The sequence below is a fragment of the Colius striatus genome, chromosome 3, assembly GCF_028858725.1.
Source record: "Colius striatus isolate bColStr4 chromosome 3, bColStr4.1.hap1, whole genome shotgun sequence".
NCBI classification, from domain to species: domain Eukaryota; kingdom Metazoa; phylum Chordata; class Aves; order Coliiformes; family Coliidae; genus Colius; species Colius striatus.
The window spans coordinates 57,816,354-57,838,728 of NC_084761.1; the positions used below are offsets into that span (position 1 = coordinate 57,816,354).

At 36.7% G+C, this 22,375-nt stretch overlaps 1 protein-coding gene across 1 annotated transcript in view; it reads right to left on the bottom strand.

Annotated features, from left to right (window-relative positions):
- Positions 1-22,375, bottom strand: part of SPOCK3 (SPARC (osteonectin), cwcv and kazal like domains proteoglycan 3) — a 196,026-nt gene that overhangs the window by 102,136 nt on the left and 71,515 nt on the right. Inside the window, exon 4 of the mRNA XM_061992882.1 lies at positions 5,136-5,250. Coding sequence (XP_061848866.1) covers positions 5,136-5,250 — 115 coding nt within the window. The remainder of the gene's footprint in view (positions 1-5,135; positions 5,251-22,375) is intronic.

Here is a 22,375-nt window from a genome sequence, read left to right on the forward strand (position 1 = left end):
AGCACAATTTCCTTTATTCTTAAAATAGTGAATTCTGTATCATTAGCCTCTCTATACTGTTCATGTCTTACCCAGCTTCACATTTTACAGAGGTCCAGTCTTCACACTTCTCTGGAACCTGCCTTGGGGAGCAATTGTAAAAAGAGCAATTGTATTTTTTTGTTTCTTTGTTTTAACTTAGTTAAATGCTTATTTGTTATGACCCTCTATCCATGACTAGTGAATTCTTGTCATTTTCCTGGTTAATCATGCTGGTAACTGAAATACTTTTACTACAACTAAGCCAGCACTACCATCTTAACATTTACTTCAACAAAATGGCTTTTTTTTTTTTTAGAATTGCTAGTATCAACAGAATCTATTGCTTACGTAATAATTTTTTACAAATCAGTTTCTCATAAAGAAAATTCAAAAAGCTGAGCACCTCTACAACAAGCCAATTCTGTTCCTCTTAGGAACACATTCCTTACATTATTAAAATGACATACATGTAGGCTGCTACCATAAAAAAGATGACAAAACACTACAAAAACAACACAAAGAAGAGACTGTAATTGAATGTAAGGCATAATCTGCAGGGATCCTGCAAAAAAGTAGCATCACAAAAGGAATGATCTCTTATTTCTAAGTAATTTCCTGGAGATTTCCCGTACATTAATATGTGAAATAAAAACTGGATCCAGAACACCTGAATTGTGTTTTAATTGCCTTCTCCTCTGAAATCTAAGAATAAATGATTGCAGAGGACCAGAAATCCAATAGAAAGAAAAAGAAAGTCCGACGTCCTTCACACGAGCAATAACTGTCAGACTTTAAACATTTCAATCCGATCTTTAACATGCTATGGATTTAACATGGCAGAGAAAAGTGCAATCTGTTTCTCCAGTGGCAGGAAACTGTTGTGTTGATCTGCACACTTTACAAAAACAAACCCATAAAAACCATAACACAATAGGGACAAGGGACATAATCTGTGGTGGGGAATTCAAAGAACAGACAGATCTACATTTACCTAGAAAAACTGTACATACATTTAACACATTGAGTAATTTAATGTGTCCATTCATTAATTTAATGTATCCAATACATTTTATCACAGTAATTTTTTTTAACTTCTGGAAGAACAAAGAGTCGTTTATCACAGTCCACTAGGTTCAATCAGTAAGTACAAGATTAGTCACTAGGTTCTACTGTCAAAAAACACTCAGATTTACTTGGAACATAATTTTTGGCACAAAACTGTCTTGCAGTTTCCTCATTTTCAGAGCTTATACACAAAACATATTTCTAAATGCCAGTAATCAAATGATCATCTGTTTCTTGCAATAAGCAGTTGAGTCTTGGAATTGACCATGTAATGACTGGATCTCAACTGAGTTGATCTCATTTGTAAATGATCTCCTGCAGGTGGTTTGAGATGAGAAAGAGAAATGTTTGAAGCAGATAAATGCTTTTCCACCTCCCACCCTTCTCAATCTTTAAGCATTAGGCTGGAATATTTTGTTTTTACAAATATACAGTATTAAAAAGAATTCCAGTAAAAGTAATCCAACTGAAACCACCAGCATTATTCCATGTTTACATTAGAATTCTCTGCTGGGTGACAAACGTGCTCCATTTTCTCAAGTTTCCTAGAGTTCTGCTCTTCACATGCATCTAATCTGGTTGCTTAGAACCTCACCTATACACTCCTTAGTTTAGTACTGTAGCCTATGACTCACAGAATGTTATTCTTAGAGCAAATTACGTGATGTGTCACTTCATATTATAATTGTCTATTTCAAATCTATGATGAAGTTAATAGACTGTTTATCAGGACCTGAAAACTATGATAGCTAATTGCTGGACTAACTTTTTAACTTTTCTGAGCCTGGTTATCTACGAGCTTTCCATGGCCTTGATGAGTTCTCACATGCTGTTGGTGTCACCACAAATTCTTTCTTTGCTCAATGCAGCAAATCCAAGTACGTGAAGGTTTAAGGATTAATCTTTACCACCTGTTGCTGTCTGTATATAAAGAGTACATATTTCATTTCAGGTATGCTGAAATATCCATTACCACCTACAGCCCTCCTCCTTTGACTCATCCCTTTTTACTTCCTGTCCAATTCTCTTATGGATAAACATTTTCATAACTTTTTTCCTCTTCCTCAGGCTCACAGGGGTGAACACATGGTTGCCAGAGAGTCTCAGTACTGCAGATTCAAATAATTAAATCTCCTGAAAGTGAAATGACTGAAAACTAAAACGAGTAGACAAATTTTTGTTAGTATGATGAATATCCGCTTGTCACTATAACATTCACGTTATTGCATCACTGTATTGGCAACACAGTATTCCAATATGCTGCAAGTTGTACTCATAACTGAATGAGATATACTCAAAAGCATTTCATTATTGCACCACAGACACTTTACAGGGTTTTCTTCCCCATAAAGCCTATCACTTAACCAATAAAAATAAATTGGAAGGCACAAAGGGATGGTAAAACACCATTTAGGCAAAAAAAAAGGACATCAATCTTCAGAGTTTCAAACAATCAATGAAAAATTATATTTTACACCAGACTGTGAATTATTTTTTAGCATGCATTCTAGTGTAGCTACACCCTTCCTACAGTAACCCGTTTGGAAGTACTTGAATAAATAACATTTATATATATCCTGCATGTTGTCCTCTCTTGAAATATTTCCTCTTTCTTTCATAGGACACAGATAAGAGCATATCACACAGAACATAGCTTTCAACACAGTTACAGCCAGAAGAAGCACAAATGTAATCATCTGCTACCAACAAAAATCGGGAACCTTTAAGCATGCCCCCACACTTTCTAAAACTCTGGTACTCCAAACTACTCTCACAATCAATGACCCATCCTTTTGTCAAATATTTTTTGCTCTTTCCAGGACAGTACACAAAGGCAGCTCTTGCATCAGGATGCTGCGGCACTGCAGTAGCATGCTAGAAGAGGACTTGCCATCTTGGCAGTCTCCCAGAAAAGATGAGCCTTGTGTGCAGTACCTTAAGACTGAGGGGAAACTATGATCTCTGCTGCTATGGCAACTGAAAAAAAAGAAAAATCATACACTTGCTTGACCCACAGTGAACAGGACACTGAAATGCAATAGCTGGTTTTTGAAACCACACAAAGGCAAGTACATTTCAGCAAGAGCACAGTACTAAAATCCTCAAGCTAATGTTGAATACATCTGAAAGCACAGGTAGAATCATAAAGTCAGTAGAGTGTTCTGTCACATCGATTAATCTTGTTGGAACCACGTCATATCACGTCACTAACAGCCTTAGAGATGGCTGGGATATATATTGATCACATGCTTCACTGTGTGGTACTGAGGCATCCTCAGTAATCTATACAGAGCTACAACAGTCTGGAAATTGTAATGTACAGAGGACACATGGGATAGCATGGACTGAAAAACAGAATGTCCATGCCTAAGCGTTTTTTCTGCTAGTCAATTTTCATAACAAAATAAATTATTATTTTGATTTCTCTGAGATAATTATCAGCCTTGACTAGTAAACTCTTTGTCTATACTATAACCTCAAAATTTGACAGAATTTATATACAGAAATTTATGAACAAGGTAGTCCAGTTGCTTGGAAATACTGCTACTAATACAGAGAATTAAATATTCTATTTTGGTTTAACTATGCTTCTTTCCTTGGAGTAGCTCAAAGGTCCCCACTAATGTTTTATCTCTCAGAGGTATGCAGGGTATCCTGTTCCCTGACAGTCTCTTGAGGATAGTCTTTGCCACTGTATCAACTCAAATGCTTAAAACTACTTTTGCTGTGCTAGAGTCTTGGGAATAACCTCTGGAACTACACAGAATGTCCAAGTGGAAATTGATATTTAAGTTCTTTATTAAGAGTTCCCAGTAATCCATGAAAAGAGTCTCAACTGTTTTTCCAGGAAGACATCCTCAACCATCTTTTCCTTGAAAAAACCCCCATAAATTTACCATCATATTCAAATTACCCAGTCTTCAAGAATGCCCCATACACAAACATGGAGACAAAGGGTAAATCAGTGTGAGAAAATTTTGTAAAAATTTATTACCAACAGATTAAATATACCTTTTTGTAAATTAACTGCAAGAATCGTTTAAACTTTTCCTTTCACTATGTACTATCTTGCTTGCTTGAAAAGCTACAGATGGGTGTATTTATTCAACTTAACTACACTCTCAGAAGAACATTCCTTCCATCATTCATAAAACTGTACTGGCTCTCTAAGAAGTCCTAAATGATCCTCTTACCTCAGACAAGAAAGTATCTTATTTTCGTTAGCTTTTTTCAGCCTGGCACAGTACTTTAATAAACACTTATTTCAATCAAGTTATTGAAGTCTAGCCTTTCTATTATGCTGTTTCCCTACAATGAAATGCAAAACAAAAAATGAAACCATCAATCCAAAGTAAAAAAATGCGACTTGTCTCCATCTCCTCAGTAAACAACAGTATCACGACTCAGCTAAGTGTATGGTTCAGGTTCCTAGATATTTTGCCCCACATACAGACACAGAAGTACATTAATAATTTGCCATTCCAAGACATACATAAATAGAGCATCTAGAACTGTTCTAAAAAAAAAGGAAGAATAAAAATAATCTACTTTTGGATTCTGGAATAACTTTATTATATATTTGTTCCTTCCTTTTGACCAGTCCACAATGTAAAGAAAATTGTAAGGCACAGAAGAAGAGAAAACAGAAAGGAAAAAAGAAGGCAACTACTTTACACTGTAACAGGTTGTTACCTACACTTTAACAGGCAGTTTGGAGTTCTCCAGCTTCATATAAGAAGTGATGAAGTCAAGGTAATGTACAGCAGCAGGATATTATAACCTTTACAGTCATTTGCTACTGGAACAGAAGATATTGCCTTAAATGAATTTCTACCAGAAGCTTGCAATAGTTAAATATGTACACTCTCCAGTTTACCAGCCTATCAAAAAAAAATCAAATATTAAACATTCTAATCAAATTATGCATACACAATTACTTCTAAAATCCACTCCTACACTGCTCTTATGTTGTTACATTACTAAACCAATTATAGTGTATTTACAGTTCACATTCAGTCACAAACACTACTAAAAAAGTCTATATTTACCTGTGTGTAAGCCTTCGGTGACTAATGCAAACAGCAGTTTGTTGATCCTGTGCAACACAGACTTTATGGCGACTACATTTCATCTTTAAACATGGATCTTTAGCCGGATCTAAAGCTAAAAATAATTGTAGAAAATTGTTAACAATTATCTAGAAACATTTAATTAAGCAATGAAACATACCACACATAAAGTCTACCAAGTACATGCAGGGGTGATTGCCTGCTGCATGTGCAGCGTGCCAGAATGAAATTTTCACCAGGATAAAATGCACAACGCTCAGTAATAGTGTAAAATGAAGTAATGCAAAATTTCTTACCAAGGAAAATTGATCTTTATGAAACATGGGTATTTCCCTATATTCCCATACAATACCACTGGTTTTTATTTACAGAAATACCATGTAACCTACCCAACTCTCTCCTGATCAACACTTTCGACAAAAGCAATCAATGGCTGCTGTTTTTTACTGTAGCTGAAACCAGTTATTTTGATATTAGAATTTGCTTGAGACTTTTAGGAAGTTTGCATACCAGCTATGTCATTGAGAGCACCAAGTTATCAAAAAAAAAAAAATCAATTGGATTCTGTTGCTTACAGTTCTCCATTTCAGTCATGTTACTTCTAAATAGAATTAGAATTGTGATTTTTATTGCTCAGAAGTTACCAGGCTTCCAAAATCACAATAAAACTGTGAGCCAAAAAGTAAAGAAAAATAAGTGAGAATGGCAAATAACATTTGAACAGTAGTTCGGAAAATTTGTTCATTCAGATGTTGGCTGCCACATCTTCCACATAAATCATCTTTTTAAAAGCTGTAAGCCAAGATGTCAAAAAAACCCAGCATCCTTCCAACTCAAACACTTCTCGTTCCTATTATGAAACAATAACATTTACAAAGCTACACTGAACAGTAATAATTCAGTAAGATATAAATGCTGCGCTGGTCCATAAGCAAATTAACACAGAGAAGATGAAAATCTTCCATTCAATAAATTCTGCTGTTGCGTAGCTAAGAAAGTACTCATCACCACAGCCTTTAAACAATTGACACTTTTTCACTGTAATACTTGTATTTCTACCTTGGAATTTGTTTCTCTTTCCTGCTTACTAAGACAAAGATTGTTTTTTCCAATTCAACATTAACTGGTGAACAATTACATGGTTTGAATTTATTGAGAAATTATAATTCAAAGAGATTTGAGTAAAAGTATACTACAATATGCAGATGAGGGATTTGATTGCCTCCATCTTAAAATTAAAATTCAACCTGCAATATTCTAGGTCTCTTTTATCTGCTTTGTGGGGGTTTTTTTTGCAGCTGGTCCTTTAGTCATTCATCCATAAACTATACTTCAAATCACACATTCTGACTTATGTAATTTTGATTTTTTGTTTTGCTTTTTCACTTTCTCAATCAAAAAACAAAACAAAACAAAAAACAAACCACCACACCAAACAAACACTATAACAAATAATTAAACAAACAATAACAACCACCAAACAATCCCCCCTAGTAAGCTGAGCTTGAAGAGAAACTATAGAAAATCTTAAATCACAACATGAAGAAAGACATAAAAAACTAGAATTAATTTTTTCTGTGTTCACTTTAGCATATTACTGTCCAGTCTTCAGCTACATTTCAGAAAAGCTCCATACCTGCTTTTTGCATTTGCTTATAAAATATGTATTTATAGACACATTTTCTGAAAGGAAAGTTATGTTTCTTGTGTTCTTCATGACTTTCAACCATATCTCCATTTGAACTGACATATGATATTCACATAAGCTGACTAACCACGTACCCAGGAAACAGGAACCAGGCTGATGATTAGCTGCAGTTTTGACATGACTTTGTGGGGCTATATATGATTAAATACAGTCTAAGCAGTGACTTTTTCAGTTCTACTTCCTTCTTAACACTATATTCAGCTGTGCAAAAGATATACACCACATTGCCAACAAAGTAAAAAGGTGATGGAATTATTAATATAATAATAATTCAGTGCAGATGGAAAAGAAGTATTTTGTTAATTGCAGCGTAAGGCATATGCAACTACTCATTCCTCTTCCAGGTATTTTTATTTCTACAGTGAACCAGCCACATCCAAAATAAGTGGTTAGAACAACTCTAAACAATTGGGAAGCAAATTCAGCAAGGACTGAACCAGGATAATACGAGTTGGAGTCAAAATTAATGACAGCACATTCAGCATCCTTCTGCAACATATTTCAGATTTTAGATTTTGTGTCAAATACTTTTTCTGCTTAAAGTCAGTTGGAATGTAAGCATGAACACACTATCACTTAATTTACTGATACATCTTTCTATAATGTTCCCTGATGGAGATGGTAAGGTATCAAAACTTGAATATGATACTTGCATATCTTCAGAATACTGTTTTGCAAAACATCTAGTTTATTGCTGGAGTTGGAATGATTTTACCCCTAGAAAAGCATGCCAGAAGGCAGACTTGAAGTTTCGATTAAGAAAAAAACAACATTAATTTTAGAAAACTGGAAAAAGAAGCTGCACACACCACCACACATTCCCTCCACAAAAAAAACAACCCACATTTACAAATTGCACTTTTTCAACAAAAGGTAATGATACATGTTCATTGGTGAGAATCTAATGTTGGAAATCAGTTGTTCAACAGAACAGAATATCTGCAAGGCAACCCCTTTCTGGCTGTATGCTGATATCAGACTCAGCTGTGTTCTGTTCATTTTTCTCCTCTAAGAATTTTCTATGAATAAAGTCTTAACAGCTTACAAAAAGGAAAGACTTATCCATAAATGTGGCTAACTGATAACAAATTCTGTGCATATGCAAGGTGTTTCATCTTCTGTGAGCCAGAGAAGTTGGTAGGCTGTTTCTTTCATGGTCAGAGTTTGTTTTGTAAACCAAAGTCAAGTACCCAACAAAACTTGCGTGTGTTTGCACATGCTTGCATACTTAAAACATAAGACTTAGTCTTGGTAACTCTGTCCAGCTGCAGAGAAATGATGAATTTTAAGGGATTTTTGACAACACCTCTATCAATTAGACAGTGAAGAATATACCATTAGTTCATTAACTTCTTAGATTTCTCTGAGGGACAGGGAACTTCTGGAGAGAGTCCAGTGCAGAGCCATCAAGATGATCAGCGGACTGAAGCATCTTCCTTATGACGAAATGCTGCAAGACCTGGGACTGTTTAGTCTAGGGAAGAGGAGACTGTGAGTGGATCTCATTAATAAGTATCTAAATGGTGTGTGTCAGGAGGTTGGGACATCATTTTTTCTATTGTATCTAGCAACAGGACAAGGGATAATGAGATGAAGATGGAACGCAAAAAGTTCCATTTAAATGTAAGAAAAAACTATTTCACTGTGAGGGTGAGGGAGCCCTGGCATAAGCTGCCCAGGGAAGGTGTGGCATCTCCTTTCTTGGAGGTCTTCAAGACCTGCCTGGACATGCTCCTGTGCGACCTGATCTAGGTGATCCTGCTTCTGCAGGGGGGTTGGACTAGATGATCTCTAAAAGGTCCCTTCAAACCCCTACCATTCTATGATCTCTTTATAGCTAACAGTTGACAGGAGAGTCTGAGTGAGAGGAGTGTTTTGGGCATTTTCAAAGTGAACTAGCCTGGGTCCCCTCTTATCAAAAGTTTACATATACTGGAAGCCAGCACATTTAATCAGTTCTATAGTACACACATACCTTATATTACCAGTGTAATATTCCTGTATTTCACAGCATGGTGGTTATATTGCCATGTATAAAACTCTTGATCACCTCAGGTGTTGCAAGCACTCACTATAGAGCAAGAACAGCTATAAGACTGTGTTAGTACAATGGCTATGACATAAGTAGAGTAATTGAGCAGAGCCATGGGTGTCAAAAGCATACGATCACCTTTAAATTCAAAGGCATGGTCTACACTCATGGTCTTGCAATCAATATTAACTCACATTATTAGTCGGACTTCTTATTCTTTATCACCTATCAGGACTGACAGTGTAGCATAGCAAGCCAGAGGATAAAATACAGAGATAAATGTTGCTAGAAACTGCGAAAAGCAGTGCAAGTCTTTCTCTCTCTCCTTTCAATGTCATATATTGTAGATAACCCTACACTATGAAGTACAAAGGATCTAAGATTCTTGAATCTATTTTGCACAATCTCACATTTGAAATTTTTAACCCTCTTTTTTAAAATGGTAATCTCATGGATTGCATTAGTGATTATCATGGCTTTGAAAGGACCAAAAAAAATTTAGATATTTCTGAAAGCATGGAAATAGCTTGCCTTTTTCTTAAACCTCTTTTACTTCATAGTTAGAACAGGCAAATGGATGATTTTCATGGAAACTGAAGGCTAATCCACAAGAAAGAGACCTTCCAAAACCATAGCTTGAAATTGTTCTGCATTTTTTGCTAAGGAAGAACTGGACTCTACTTACAACGTAGGAATATATTTGACTATGTGCAGTCTTTCCATGGAGTCATCCTAAATATCTTAAACTGCTATGATAATGCAAGAATTTATTTCAGGAAAAGTACTACTGATTTCATCGAAGTATACGATTCAGTTAATTCAGGAAATACACAACACTGGGTCTGTACCTCTCCACTGCATCTTCCAGTAATGACTGACAAAACACGCTTGCTTTACCCCAACTCACTCACAGTATGTAGACTTGCACTGACAACAACATATATTCCTTTCCATTTCTGCTATAATAAGATATGAAACAGTACAATGTTCACACCAAAAATATCACAAGTGTTAAAATCCCACTGTGGAGTCATTTATGTATGTATCCCTCAGAGCTATTTTCTTCAGCATGAAAAAGACATCAATCTGAGGTTTCATCCAATTTGTATTTACTAAAATATCTTTGCAATTACAAAGCCAAGAAGACTTTTTTTTTTTCTCCACACAAAGTGAAAATGTAGATTGTACAGGACAATTATATCGTCCTTAAAAATAGCTCCTCACCACTACGGTGAGGAGACTCCAGTCATAAGCAATATGTTCACTTAAGGCTTGCCAGAAATCATTTTTATATAAGTGGTTATAATGTATCAGCTGACTTCCTAGAAAGCCAGATACAACCAGCTTCTAAAGACACAGGTCTGATTTCAGCTTTACTAACTTGATAATCATTTTATTTAGCTCCTAAAATTCAGAAAAGTGTGCTTCTTTTAAGTTATTTGCCTATATGCCTACTTTACATTTGTTCATATATTTGCCTAAAATAAAACAGTTAATTACATTTCAATAAGCAGAAAAATATCATTGTCAAAAAAAGAATCACAAAAGTATAAAACGTTTTCTAAAATCAACTATTTCTTTAAGAAACATTGTAAAAAATAATTAGCTGAAAAAGTATGGAACAGAATCAAGAGCACCTGTGACTTTTATAGATGGATGTGGATTTGTTATTCTCACATGGTAAGGAAGCAATTAATATTTTAAAAATTGATTCAATTATTAATAATGGATCTCTTTATTTGCAATGCAAATTTGGAAGAGCAATTCAGCAAAGTTTCCCATCATCTCTTCTGTAAGTTAATTTACAACTAGCGTTCTCAGAAACTGGCATGTGGTAGAACATTATTTTTAATGGGAATATAATAGGAAATCAACATTGACAAGACATAACGTAGCAATCCTCTTAAAAAGAGCTCTGTGGAAAAAAAACACAATAATTTAACCTTATTTCACAATCACCTGAGCACATTCAGACATGTTCCTAATTTTCCACTCGAGGTAAAATGAAAGGGAAAAAAGAGTTACAGAAAACATTTTCAGACTTGAATTCTATTTCTCCTTCAAAATTTGCAATTCATTTCTGATGGGAAAAATAAGAGCCAACTACAAATTTCACTTTACTACACTTAGCTAAACTTCAGTTATGTTTTGAGTATGTCATGAGTAGTTTAATTCCTCTAGTTCAAAAAGCAGTTCTAACTTCTTTGTCTACAAAGTTTTCACATTTGACAATGAGGGGAGAAAAAATTATCTAAAAGTTTTAACTAAAATCTTAATAATTACGGCTACAGCACTAGGCAGAAAGACATCTAGAAGACAATGACTCATATTGCCTGCTTTGACAAACCACCTAATACTTGAAAATATCTAAAGGTCATCATTGTCTTCTTCATTTTGGAAGTAACTGACCAGTTACTGAGACATAGTGGGCACAGCTCGCATAAATGGAGTACAGTCATGAACAGCTATGTACTATTTATCAAAGGCAGAGCAGTGAGGTGAGGTGGTGGAGTTGCCCTTTATGAGGGAGAGCCACTAGAATGTATTGAGCTCAGCCTAGGAGGGGACAAAGAGTGGGCTGAATGTTTAAAGATGAAGACTAAGGGGCAGGTAAACATGGGTTTACTACAGTCCACCTGATTGGGAAGAAGTTGATGAGGCCTTCTACAGAGAGCTGAAAGCTGCCTAATGCTCTCAGGCCCAGGTTTTCCTAGGAGACTTCAATTACCCTAATCTTTCCTGGCTAAGCTACACAGCTAAGCATGTATAGTCCAGGAGGTTTCTACACTGCACTGAGGACAACTTCCTGACACAGGTGGTTGAGGAGTCAACAAGGAGGTGTGTCCTGCTGGACCTTGTACTGACAAGTAAAGAAGGTCTGGTCAGGGATGTGAAAGTTGGAGGCAGCCTTGGCTGCAGCGACCATGAGATGGTAGAGATGAGGATCCTGTGTGCAGAAAGCAGGACACCAAGCAGGATTGTGACCCTGGACTTCTGGAGAGCTGACTTTGGTAACTTTAAAGACCAGCTTGAAGGAATCTCCTGAGCTAGGTTTCTATACGGTAGAGGTGCCAAGGAAAGCTGGTCAGTCTTCAGGGGCCACTTCCTCAAAGCCCAAGAAAAGTGTATCCCCATAAGTTTAAAATTAGGTAAAGTAGGTAAGAGGTCTGCATGGATGAATAGGTGGTTTCTGAAACAACTGAAATGTTAGAAGGAAGTTGATGGAAGGTGGGAAAAGGGACTGGTTGCTTATGAAGAGTATAGGAATGTCATCAGAGTATGCATGAATGAAATAAGGAACGCTAACGCACTCTTGGAATCGAATCTAGCAAAGGATGTAAAGAAAAAGAAGGGCTTCTTCAAGTACATCTGCAGCAAAAGAAAGACTGGGGAGAATGTGAGCCTGCTGCTGAACAAGGAGGGTGCCCTGATGATAGAGAATACAGGGAACTTGGTGTTACTAAATGCCTTTTTTTGGTTCAGACTCTCAGGAGGATAGAGAGAAAACCTGGAGGAAGGAGGACCTTCTATTGGTTGAAGAAGATTGGGATGGGGATCTGCTAGGCAAGATGGATACCCATAAATCCATGCGCCCTGATGGGATGCACCCATGACTGCTGAGGGAGCTGACTGATGTTTTGATAAAGAACATCCATTTTTTAATGGTTGTGGAGCACAGGTAGAGGTGCCTGAGGACTGGAGGAAGGCAAATGTCACTCCAGTCTTCAAAAAACACAAGAAGCAGGAGCCAGGAAACTACAGGCCAGTCAGCCTCACCTCCATCTCTGGAAAGGTGATGAAGCAGCTCATCCTGGATGCCATCTCAAAACACAGGAAGGAACAGATGGTTATCAGGGGAGTCAACAAGGATTCACCAAGGAGAAATACTGCTTAATCAACCTGATGGCCTTTCATTATCACATGATTGGTGGGGTAGAGGAGGAGGGAGAAGTGAATATCATCTACCTTGACTTCAGTTGAGATTGTCTCCCATAACATCCTCATAGGAAAGCTCAGGCAGTCTGGTTTAGATGAGTGGACAGTGAGGTGGATCGAGAGCCCAGAGGGTAGTCATCAACGGCACAGAATCGATTTGGAGACTTGTGGCCAGTGGGGTTCCACAGAGATCGGTTCTGGGGCAAGTCTTGTTCAACATCTTTATCAATGACCTGGATGAGGGGACAGAGTGTATCCTCAGCAAGTTGGCTGATGACACCAAAATGGGAGGACTGGCTGACTCACCAGAAGGCTGCGTTGCCATTCATTGAAATCTTGACCGGCTGGAGAGCTGGGCAGAGAGGAATATCATGAATTTTAACAAGGGCAAGTAAAGAGTCCTGCATCTGGGGAGGAACGACCCCATGCACCAGCACAGGCTGGGGGTTGATCTGCTGGAGAGCAGCTCTGCAGAGAGACACCTGGGAGTCCTGGTTGATTTAATAAATTAAACATAAGACAGCAATGTGTCATTGTGACCAAGAAGGCCAATGGCATTCTGGGATGCATAAAGAATCTGGCCAACAGATTGAGGGAGGTTCTCCTTCTCCTCTACTCCACCCTGGTAAGACCTCATCTGGAGCTTTGCATCCAGTTCAGAGCTCCCCAACTCTGGGCTCCACAGCTCAAGAGAGATAGAGAAGTTCTAAAGAGACCCTGCTAGAAGGCTACAGAGATGATCAGAGAACTGGAATGCCTCTGTGACATGGAAAGGCTGTGTGACCTCGGGCTGTTCAGTCTGGAGAAGAGAAGGCTGAGGAGATATCTTATTAACACTAAAGGCAGATCAATTTATCAATATCCAAAGGGCAGGTGTGAGGGGGATGGCATGAGCCTTTTTTCTGCAGTGCCCAGTGACAGAACAAGAGGTAGCAGACATAAGCTGGAACACGGGAAGTTCCACTTGAACATGAGGAAAAACTACTTTTCTGTTGTTAGGGTGAGGGAGCCCTGGCACAGGCTGCCCAGGGAGGGTGTGGTGTTACCTTCTCTGTAGGTTTTTAAAACCTGCCTGGACACGAGTCATCTAAATGACCTCTAGAGGTCCCTTTCAACCCCTACCATTCTGTGATTCTGTGACTTCTCACCTCCTAAAGCAGTATACCTCGCTGAGTGATCTGGAGAGATCAGCAGAAGCCAAGCACCACAATTTCCAGAAACAGCAGGAAGGAAAGCAAGGCAGAGCACATAAACACTCAGTTGATAATGTCTGCTAACGCAGAATTCAGATAAATGTTTAATTACAGTTAACATAGGTAGCAGTTATTTTTTGCCTAGACTGTACAATGATCAGTATTCAAAATTCACATCCCTGCATATAGGCCCTCCTCAGGCATACATGGTTTGAATCCACACTACTGTGGATTCATAGCAAGACATTGCTATGCTACATATTTACTGAGAACAAACACTTTTTAACTTAACCAAGAAAATGAATCATTGTGCAGCTAACAATCTGAGATTCATGAATAAAAATGAGAGAATAACCAAGGAATAGCTTCCCTCACTAACCTGACAGATATTCTGAAAAAGAAGAATGTCAAATTTTTGTTTCTTCAAGATTTACTATATAACATGAAAGTCAGAATGGGTAGCTGCAGCTGGATGTTCACATGAGGAATCTTCTTATGTATTTTTTCAGTCTATCCACATGAATCTACAACTTTGGTAAGAAGGACAGCGACGGTTTTCTGTAGGTGGCCAAACAAGTAATTACAAGCTTACATTCAAATCCTTGAACAATATGGGCTCTCTAAAAGTCTGGTTTCAAACTTGTGATCAAATGTCTCAAAAATTAAGGTGGCTGTGTACATGAAGGTTGCTTCTACCTAAGAAATGCCTACTGTCACAGTGCTCAGAAGCCTCCATATTGATGAATCAGGGGCAACTGTGTAAAGTGTCTTATCAGGCTTTTGTTTAGATGCATCAAGTCACTGTTGCTAGCATGCTCTATTACTAAGCTCTGGTACATTAGCACTCAGTGTCAAGTTGCCCTGCAACAGGTGCAGTTATACTAAAGTTCTGATAAGCAAAAACTCATCTAATGCTGACTTAAAATCATCCAACACGTAAAGTACTTCCATATTTTCCTTTTGCTGTAACTGAAGTTTCAAAACAAAAAATGTACATAAAAATTAATTTAATATGTACCTGCTATTCTGGCTACTATTAATGCAAGTTAAAATAACTGCTCAAAAAGCAAAATCTTCATGAATAACAAAATCCACTAAAGCTTGATCTTTATTCACAATTTCTAAATACTTCACTCATGCTTTCTCCACTCAATTTAAAAAGATAATCTTCATTGAACCACATATTTTTTAGTCACTTGTGCAGAAGCCTAAGGCTTATTTTTACATCCTAATCTCCCCACTCCACCTCTAGCTCTCCACAAATCTAGCTCATAGAAGAGCAAGCATTTGTGTCTTGGAGAAGAGAAATTACACAGAACATGTTCCACCAACAGCTTCTCTTCTATTGCAGTCTCCGTCTGAGAAACTTACAGCAACTTCAATATATGAAGGGCAAGCAAGTTTTTCAAGTGGGCAGATTCCAGGATAAACAGTCAGGACAGAAAATTTATGTCATAAAAACATGTCTGTGTAGGTGCATGTACCTGCATGACTAAATGTGTACAAAACAGCTAGTAAGTGTGCGTCCCTCACTTGGGTTTTATTTTTAAACAAAACTTTTTACTACTGATTGTCAATAACCAGTATATTATTTAAGGACCTCCCAATTTTCTTCTAAATTTCTATTTTCTAAAAGTCGACATTAATAAAAAATCCAATCTCTTGGGATAATTTTGCCCAAGTTCCACATTTCTAGCCTACTCCATCTCAAATTCAGATTGTGTGCTTAGCAACATTCACCAATGCAATTACACCATCTTCCAGCATTGTGGTTGCTGTGGATACACCAATGTGTGTTAGATTTCTCATCTATGAAACAGAGATGTTCAAGTCTTCATACACTGATGCTTATTAAATATTTTTATATCTTTACTATTAAATTCTAATTTAAAATTGTTCTGGTTTAGGCCCAGCCAGGAAGAAAGAACCAGGAACAGCTGCTCACTCACTCCTCCCACTACTGACAAGAGAGGGAAGAGAAGAGTAACCCCGGGCCATTGGAACCCCCTAAGGACATGGAGGGCTCACTTGCCACTTACAGTTCTGGGCAAGACAGAAAGGACTACTTGGCTTGGGGAAGAAAACTAAAACTTAATTTAATCTGCCACCAACCAAAAGCATAACAAACAGAAAACATGCCCAACCGAAAGCAATACAGAGTAGGACAGAGTATGATGGGCCCCTTTAAGACCACTGTCTTTCCACCCCTTCCCTCTTCCCGGGCTCAGAGCTCTGATCCCAGTGTCTTTACCTCCTGTCCACTGAGTGGTGCAGGGGGTTAGGGAATAGGGGTTCCAGTCAGTCCTGTCCTGATGACTCCTGCTATTTATCTCTCCTCAGGGCAGGCAGGCTCCTCACCAGTCCTTCCTGCTCCAGCGCCAGGTCCCTCACAGGCCAGGCAGCCCTGCACAGGCCTGTCCAACGTGCGATCATCCCAAGAGCTGCAGCTCCTCTCCCCTCCCTCCATGGGTTGCAGGGGAAGATCTGCTCTCTTGTCATGAGCTGCAGGTGAGTCTCTGGTCCGACACTCCTCCTTCCTTTCTCCTCTCTGACTGTGGGGTACACATGGACGCCTCCATCTTGTTCCACTCCTTCACCTCCTCTTCCAGCTCAGACTTCCCTTCTTAAATAGTGATGGCAGAGGCACGAGGTTGGCCTGGCCAGGCTGGAGGTGGGGCTACCTCTGAGACTGGGGGAGTTTAAAGAACTGCTTACTGGGACAGCACTGCAGCTCTCTCCCACTGTTACCAAGCAAAAAGTGTCTCCACACAAACCCATCACAGAGATCTTTAGAAATTAATAGATAGTACACTACTATAGTCTGTAGCTTTCCTAACAGAGAACCTGAAGGAAGGTTATCCTTTTAATTCTTCTTCATTCAGATTTTTTAAAAGATTGTGAGTATGGTTGGATGACTGGGGGAAATATGAAATCCAAAACTTTCTCATCAAGATCTTAAGAGCAATTACCGACTTTAAATTTCTCTACCATTGAGTGCTTACCTTCAGTCTACTCCTATGATTAGTAGTACCATTAAAGAAAAAAAAACAAAACAAAGATCGAAAAAGGAAAACCTTAAAAATAAAACCAAACCAAACAACAGAGGTACTCTTTTCACTCTCAAGACATAAGGAATCCTAAAATCCCTAGTCACCTTTGACAATCTTTGTCCAGGCCCATTTTCTGAAAATGACTTAATTTTTTTTTTTTTCAATTGTTAGCAGTAATGGTTTAGTAGTTTCTGAATTACAAGAAATTCTGCCCTTCACAAATATCTATGAGCTCTACTTCAAAAACATTCTCACAATTTTATGCTCTCCCTTTGAAATGTTCCTTGAAACTTTACATGAGCTTACCCATAACTTAAAAAGTTGATGTGAGAAAGTCTATGAAGTAAAAGTGCCATCCTTAATTATATGTCTAAAAATTCGGAAAAGATCCTATTTAATCAAATTGCCAAAGAACAGACTTAATTTGGACTCAATCTGGTGTAACTGAAAAAAAAAAAATTAAGACAATTATATCCCATTTCTTTAGTAAGATGAAATTCTCAAATATTCTGAAAAAAATATCCAAACCAGCCATGACTAGTAGAAATGCACATGAATTCTTGGCTGGCATACTTTAAAATTTCAGCAGTTTTGTGAAGCATTTTTTAAAAAAATACAATGATCACTTCCTTCATTTGGAAAAAAAAAACCCAAAACCTTAAGACTACCTGAAAGTCCACAATAATAATACATAACTAGCAAACAGGTAAGTATTATGTTAGCATTTTCCTAAATACACTAAATCATAATTTAGAGACACACCGGTTGCATCTGAACTGATTGGGAAACATACTTATGATAAAACTGAATGATCTCCACACAAAATAAGTTCTATAAGGAAGTCACAAAAGTTGAAATCACATATTGTAACACAATATACTAAGTGCATTAATTTGTGAGTCATTTAAGCTTTTGTATACATCCTGGCTTAGACAAACTATCTATGAAAAATTCTTTGAGCTTAAAATACTGAAATTGAAGAAAAATGTTCCTTCCAGCATGTCTCTTTGATCACTAGATTCAAGTTTGCCTGAAACACTTCTCATCTCCTGATTGAGAGAATCTTGTTCTTTAGAAATACAGACAGAACTACAGGTGTTCTGCAGTTAAAAGCTTGTAATAGAGAGATCTGCAATTTCAGTTACCTGTGTCCTGACTCATAGCTATCAATAAGTGCCATATCACAAAAAAGGAAAAAGTTGTTTGTTCCCTGTACGTGGACGGGATGGAATGAAGAGCAGCTTGGAAGGAACATAGGAGTTAAGAAGTCAAGTGAGGTAACTTCAGAGCATCAGAGCATGAAATACTTCAGACAGAGTGTTCCACAGTCAAACCTGGTGTCTCTCTCCAGAAGTCACTCTGATTCAATACAATAATTTCATAGCTTAGACTTTTGTATTAGGAGATAAATACAGAAAAGTGTCTAATGAATATCAGTGAGCATTTTACTAACAACCTGAGTTTACTTTATATCACAAATATTATCTATATTTTTATAATATCAATATCTATCTTTTATCTGATATACAGATATTTTTTGCCATTTTGGCTAAGCCTTATTTTGAAATTTTTAAGGTTATATCTATCCATCTCACAGTACATACCTCAATATACGAGACAATCCATTTGTTCCCATCCATTAACACATTTTTTTTAATGAAATGTTAGTTTAAACCCTGTGGCTTGGAGATAACTTAAAGGGAGAAAGTCTCACTTAAAATGAGAACTCACTATATAAATGCAAAGTCCGAATATTTTTAATTGCATATTATGTGGTACAGAAAAGCTGAGTAAATGTTCTGGAAGTATATGCTTCCTCTCTTTACTATTTTCTATTTAAAGGACTTAAGGTAGTCTCTGAAAAAAAGAACCACATTAAATCTTAAAAAAAATAACTTCAGGATTTGTCCTTTAGTCTATCTCACTGCTTCCCAAATCTAATATATTCAAGGTTAAAATAATAAAATCAGTTTTATCTACTGATAAAATTATTCTGAGATGAGTGGTCAAGTGGTTTCTTAAAGTTTCTTAAAGTTTCACAGATAACAAACAATAGCACAATTTCAGTTAATCACATTAAAACTTCAGGCTCAATCTTGAAATCCTATCATTCTCTCTCAATGCTGTCCATAAAAACACAAGATTAGTGTTTTTAGTAAAGAAATGTGTATTCATCATCCAGAGATAGAGACAAGAAACATTACACAGACAAGAAACATCTTACTTAAGAAAATAGATTTTAAATATAAGTTAATAAAAATAGGTTAAAAAAGCAACTTTTAACATTTAAAATGCGGTTTAAGAACCGATATTTTTCTATTCAAGTTCAAGAAAAACTTTGTACAGCCCTCTTCCTTCTTTACATTCTTTGGTTGTTTTTGTTTAAAGGAATTTATTAAGCTATTTCTTCTTCCTTCACTACAAAACAGTAATGTGTGATTTCAGATTTCATATTCTTAATAATCACTTCTACTAGCTATTTTACAGGCTTTCTTATTAAATCCCTGTGGTAAACATAAGAAAGTTCCTTAGGCCATTAAGTGAGCCTGCAAATAAGAATCAGTCCTAGTACACACCAAAACATTTTCAGACACACACCTCTCAAAGACCAATGGCATCTATGACTCAAGCCAGTTAGCCAAGATATCACAGCACACTAGACAGAAGGACTAGAAAAGTGAAGGTATTTGCAAGACTTATTTTATCAGCTTTGTGAAATGCAAAGAAATAGTCTCACAAACCCTTTGCTCAGCATGCTTCTAGCTTAAGCAGCTCTGGCACTCTACATCTAACCAGACATTGCAGCCCTATACACATTTCCACTTTTCTGACTTTGTGGGTCTGTATTGCTAACTGAATCCATGATTTAGCCTAGTTAAAAACAAATAATAAACTTTGAAATGTATCTTATGACAATTCGTGATTTGGCAACTCTACAGACCTAACATCAGGGCACAAAGCAAGCAAGAGTAGCAAGGGAACAGGAACAAAGGGTTAAACTGCTATTGAAGGCGTGCAAAATCTCACATTATGGGCCAGATTTAGCCGCACTAAAAATCCTTTATATAGCCATTCTCAAAATAGCTGTAAGAATCTAGAATCCATTCAATGATTCCACAGAAATAAATACTGAAACAATTTGAGATCTGTAACTGAAAAGGCAGATGAATACTACCCAGTGAACCTGAGTTAGAAGCCAAAACTGAACCATATAGGATAAGGCACATTTGTAGTGTTATTACGGTGAAGAAATTTATGGAAGAGAAATAATAAAGAACCACTAAAGCACAGCATCAGATAATGACGACAAAGTATTATTGAAGCATTCCTCAGACATCTATGAAAGACCTTTTCAGGCAAGGGTTGGCTGAAAGTAACAAAAAGCAGGGGGAATCTGCCTAATACATGATTTGGTGCACTTTCCCAGGGAATAGGATTCTTAAACGTAACTAAATACCTCAAGCTGGAAACTGTTCAACAGATTAGAATGTTGGTTCAGATAAAGAAATGATGTCTTTGTAGGAGGACACTAAGAATTACAGAAAGAACAGAGCTGAAAAGCTGTTAAAAATATTTCATGCTTGATTACTATTTAGACTAAGCTATATTTGAAGTGATATGTGATACATTTTGATTGTGAAGTACTGCAATTTATCTTGAAATTGATGGATATATATTTATAGTTTCAAAACATCAATAATTTTGCTATAAAAACTAGACCATGAGTGCATATATCAAACATGGCCAAGTTAAATCTACGTGACTGTTTTCACAGCTTTTAACTAATGGATCTTAATTAAACTTCCTTATGACATCCCAGAGGTTGCAAATGAGTGAATCACATGATTTTATTGAATATGACTCTAAATGGTTTCCGTTCACAGAACTGTACTCACAAAGTATACAGATGTGCTTGCATGCATTTGCATTTCCTTAGCTACCCAAATTGTAAAGAGGAAAAAGGCGAAGAATCAACTAAAGTCTAACTGTTTGAAATTGTTTCAAAATCTATTTCTGTTGTAAAATGGTAGCTACAGTATTTCTGCTGTAAACAGACATCCCATATAACTTGATACTATAAAAGCCAAAAATGATTCGGTGGAACAGACTACAAGAAATGTTATAAATATATCTACAAACCAACTATACCTTCAGGGTGTTCATCCTCCATGGAAATGTCATTTCATATTTTTTCCATTACATGAAAATACTTCACTGTTCCTCCAAGGTATTTCTACTGTGCAAAGGAAAACATCCTTTATGCAAAAAAAAATTATGCCAGTGTCTTTGTGTATGTAATTTTATTCAATAGCTACACTCTCCAAGCTTTGCTACCATCTCTAGTCTAAAAATAAAACATACAAAAAGTATCCTGTATAATTTTCTATGATTTAAAAGTGGTATATCAAGAAAATGTGCTAGCAAGTTGTTTGGTTTGTTTGGTTGGGGTTTTTTTTATTTGAGAAAAAACTGATAAAACATACATTAAAGCCACTAAAATATTAAACTGTGAATATGCCAAAACACAAAACATTCTTAATTGCTTGTTTCTAAAACCTGGTTTTTACCAGTAGCTAAATATTATTAAGACAACATTCCGATTTATTCCAACAATAATACCTGTTCCACGTGATTGTTAGTAAGAATTTACATGGTGATATTTTGAGAAATACATGAAGACTTATATATCTCTGTATATATATCCCATATGTATATAAACAAATGAGGGTTCATTAAGAACAAGTACTCTTTGGCTAAATGTCAGATGTCGCTTTAAGGACTGGCATTGGTGGTTTGCAATACAAGTTATAATATTTTTTCATCTTTTCAAATTACTTCAATTATGCAGCCCGGAAGTAAATACCACTAAACATTTTCATAGTAAGGACTAATCTCCTGGAAACCTTGGACATTTATTTCCATATAACTAGTCTTTAAACATGAAACAGAATAATAGAGTCTTCTCTGCCTCGGTAATTTTTACACACTTAATCATACTAACATAAGAATGTCTTTCAAAATACATTGAAGTATAGAAGAGTGAATTAAGACACTATTAAGACACTCAATATCATACACCTATACTGATTTCCTGAAACACAAATTTTCCAAATACACAACAAAATCTTAGCGTTAACATTTGAGTTCAGAATAAGGACAAATTTTGAGTAAAAGTAAAAAAAATATATATTATCCACACACAGTAAATCTGTAAAAAACTTAGGAAAGGCTGTATGTCATATAAATCTTGGGAAAATAACGATGTGTTGACCTCAAAGATATGTCTATATGGCCAGCAC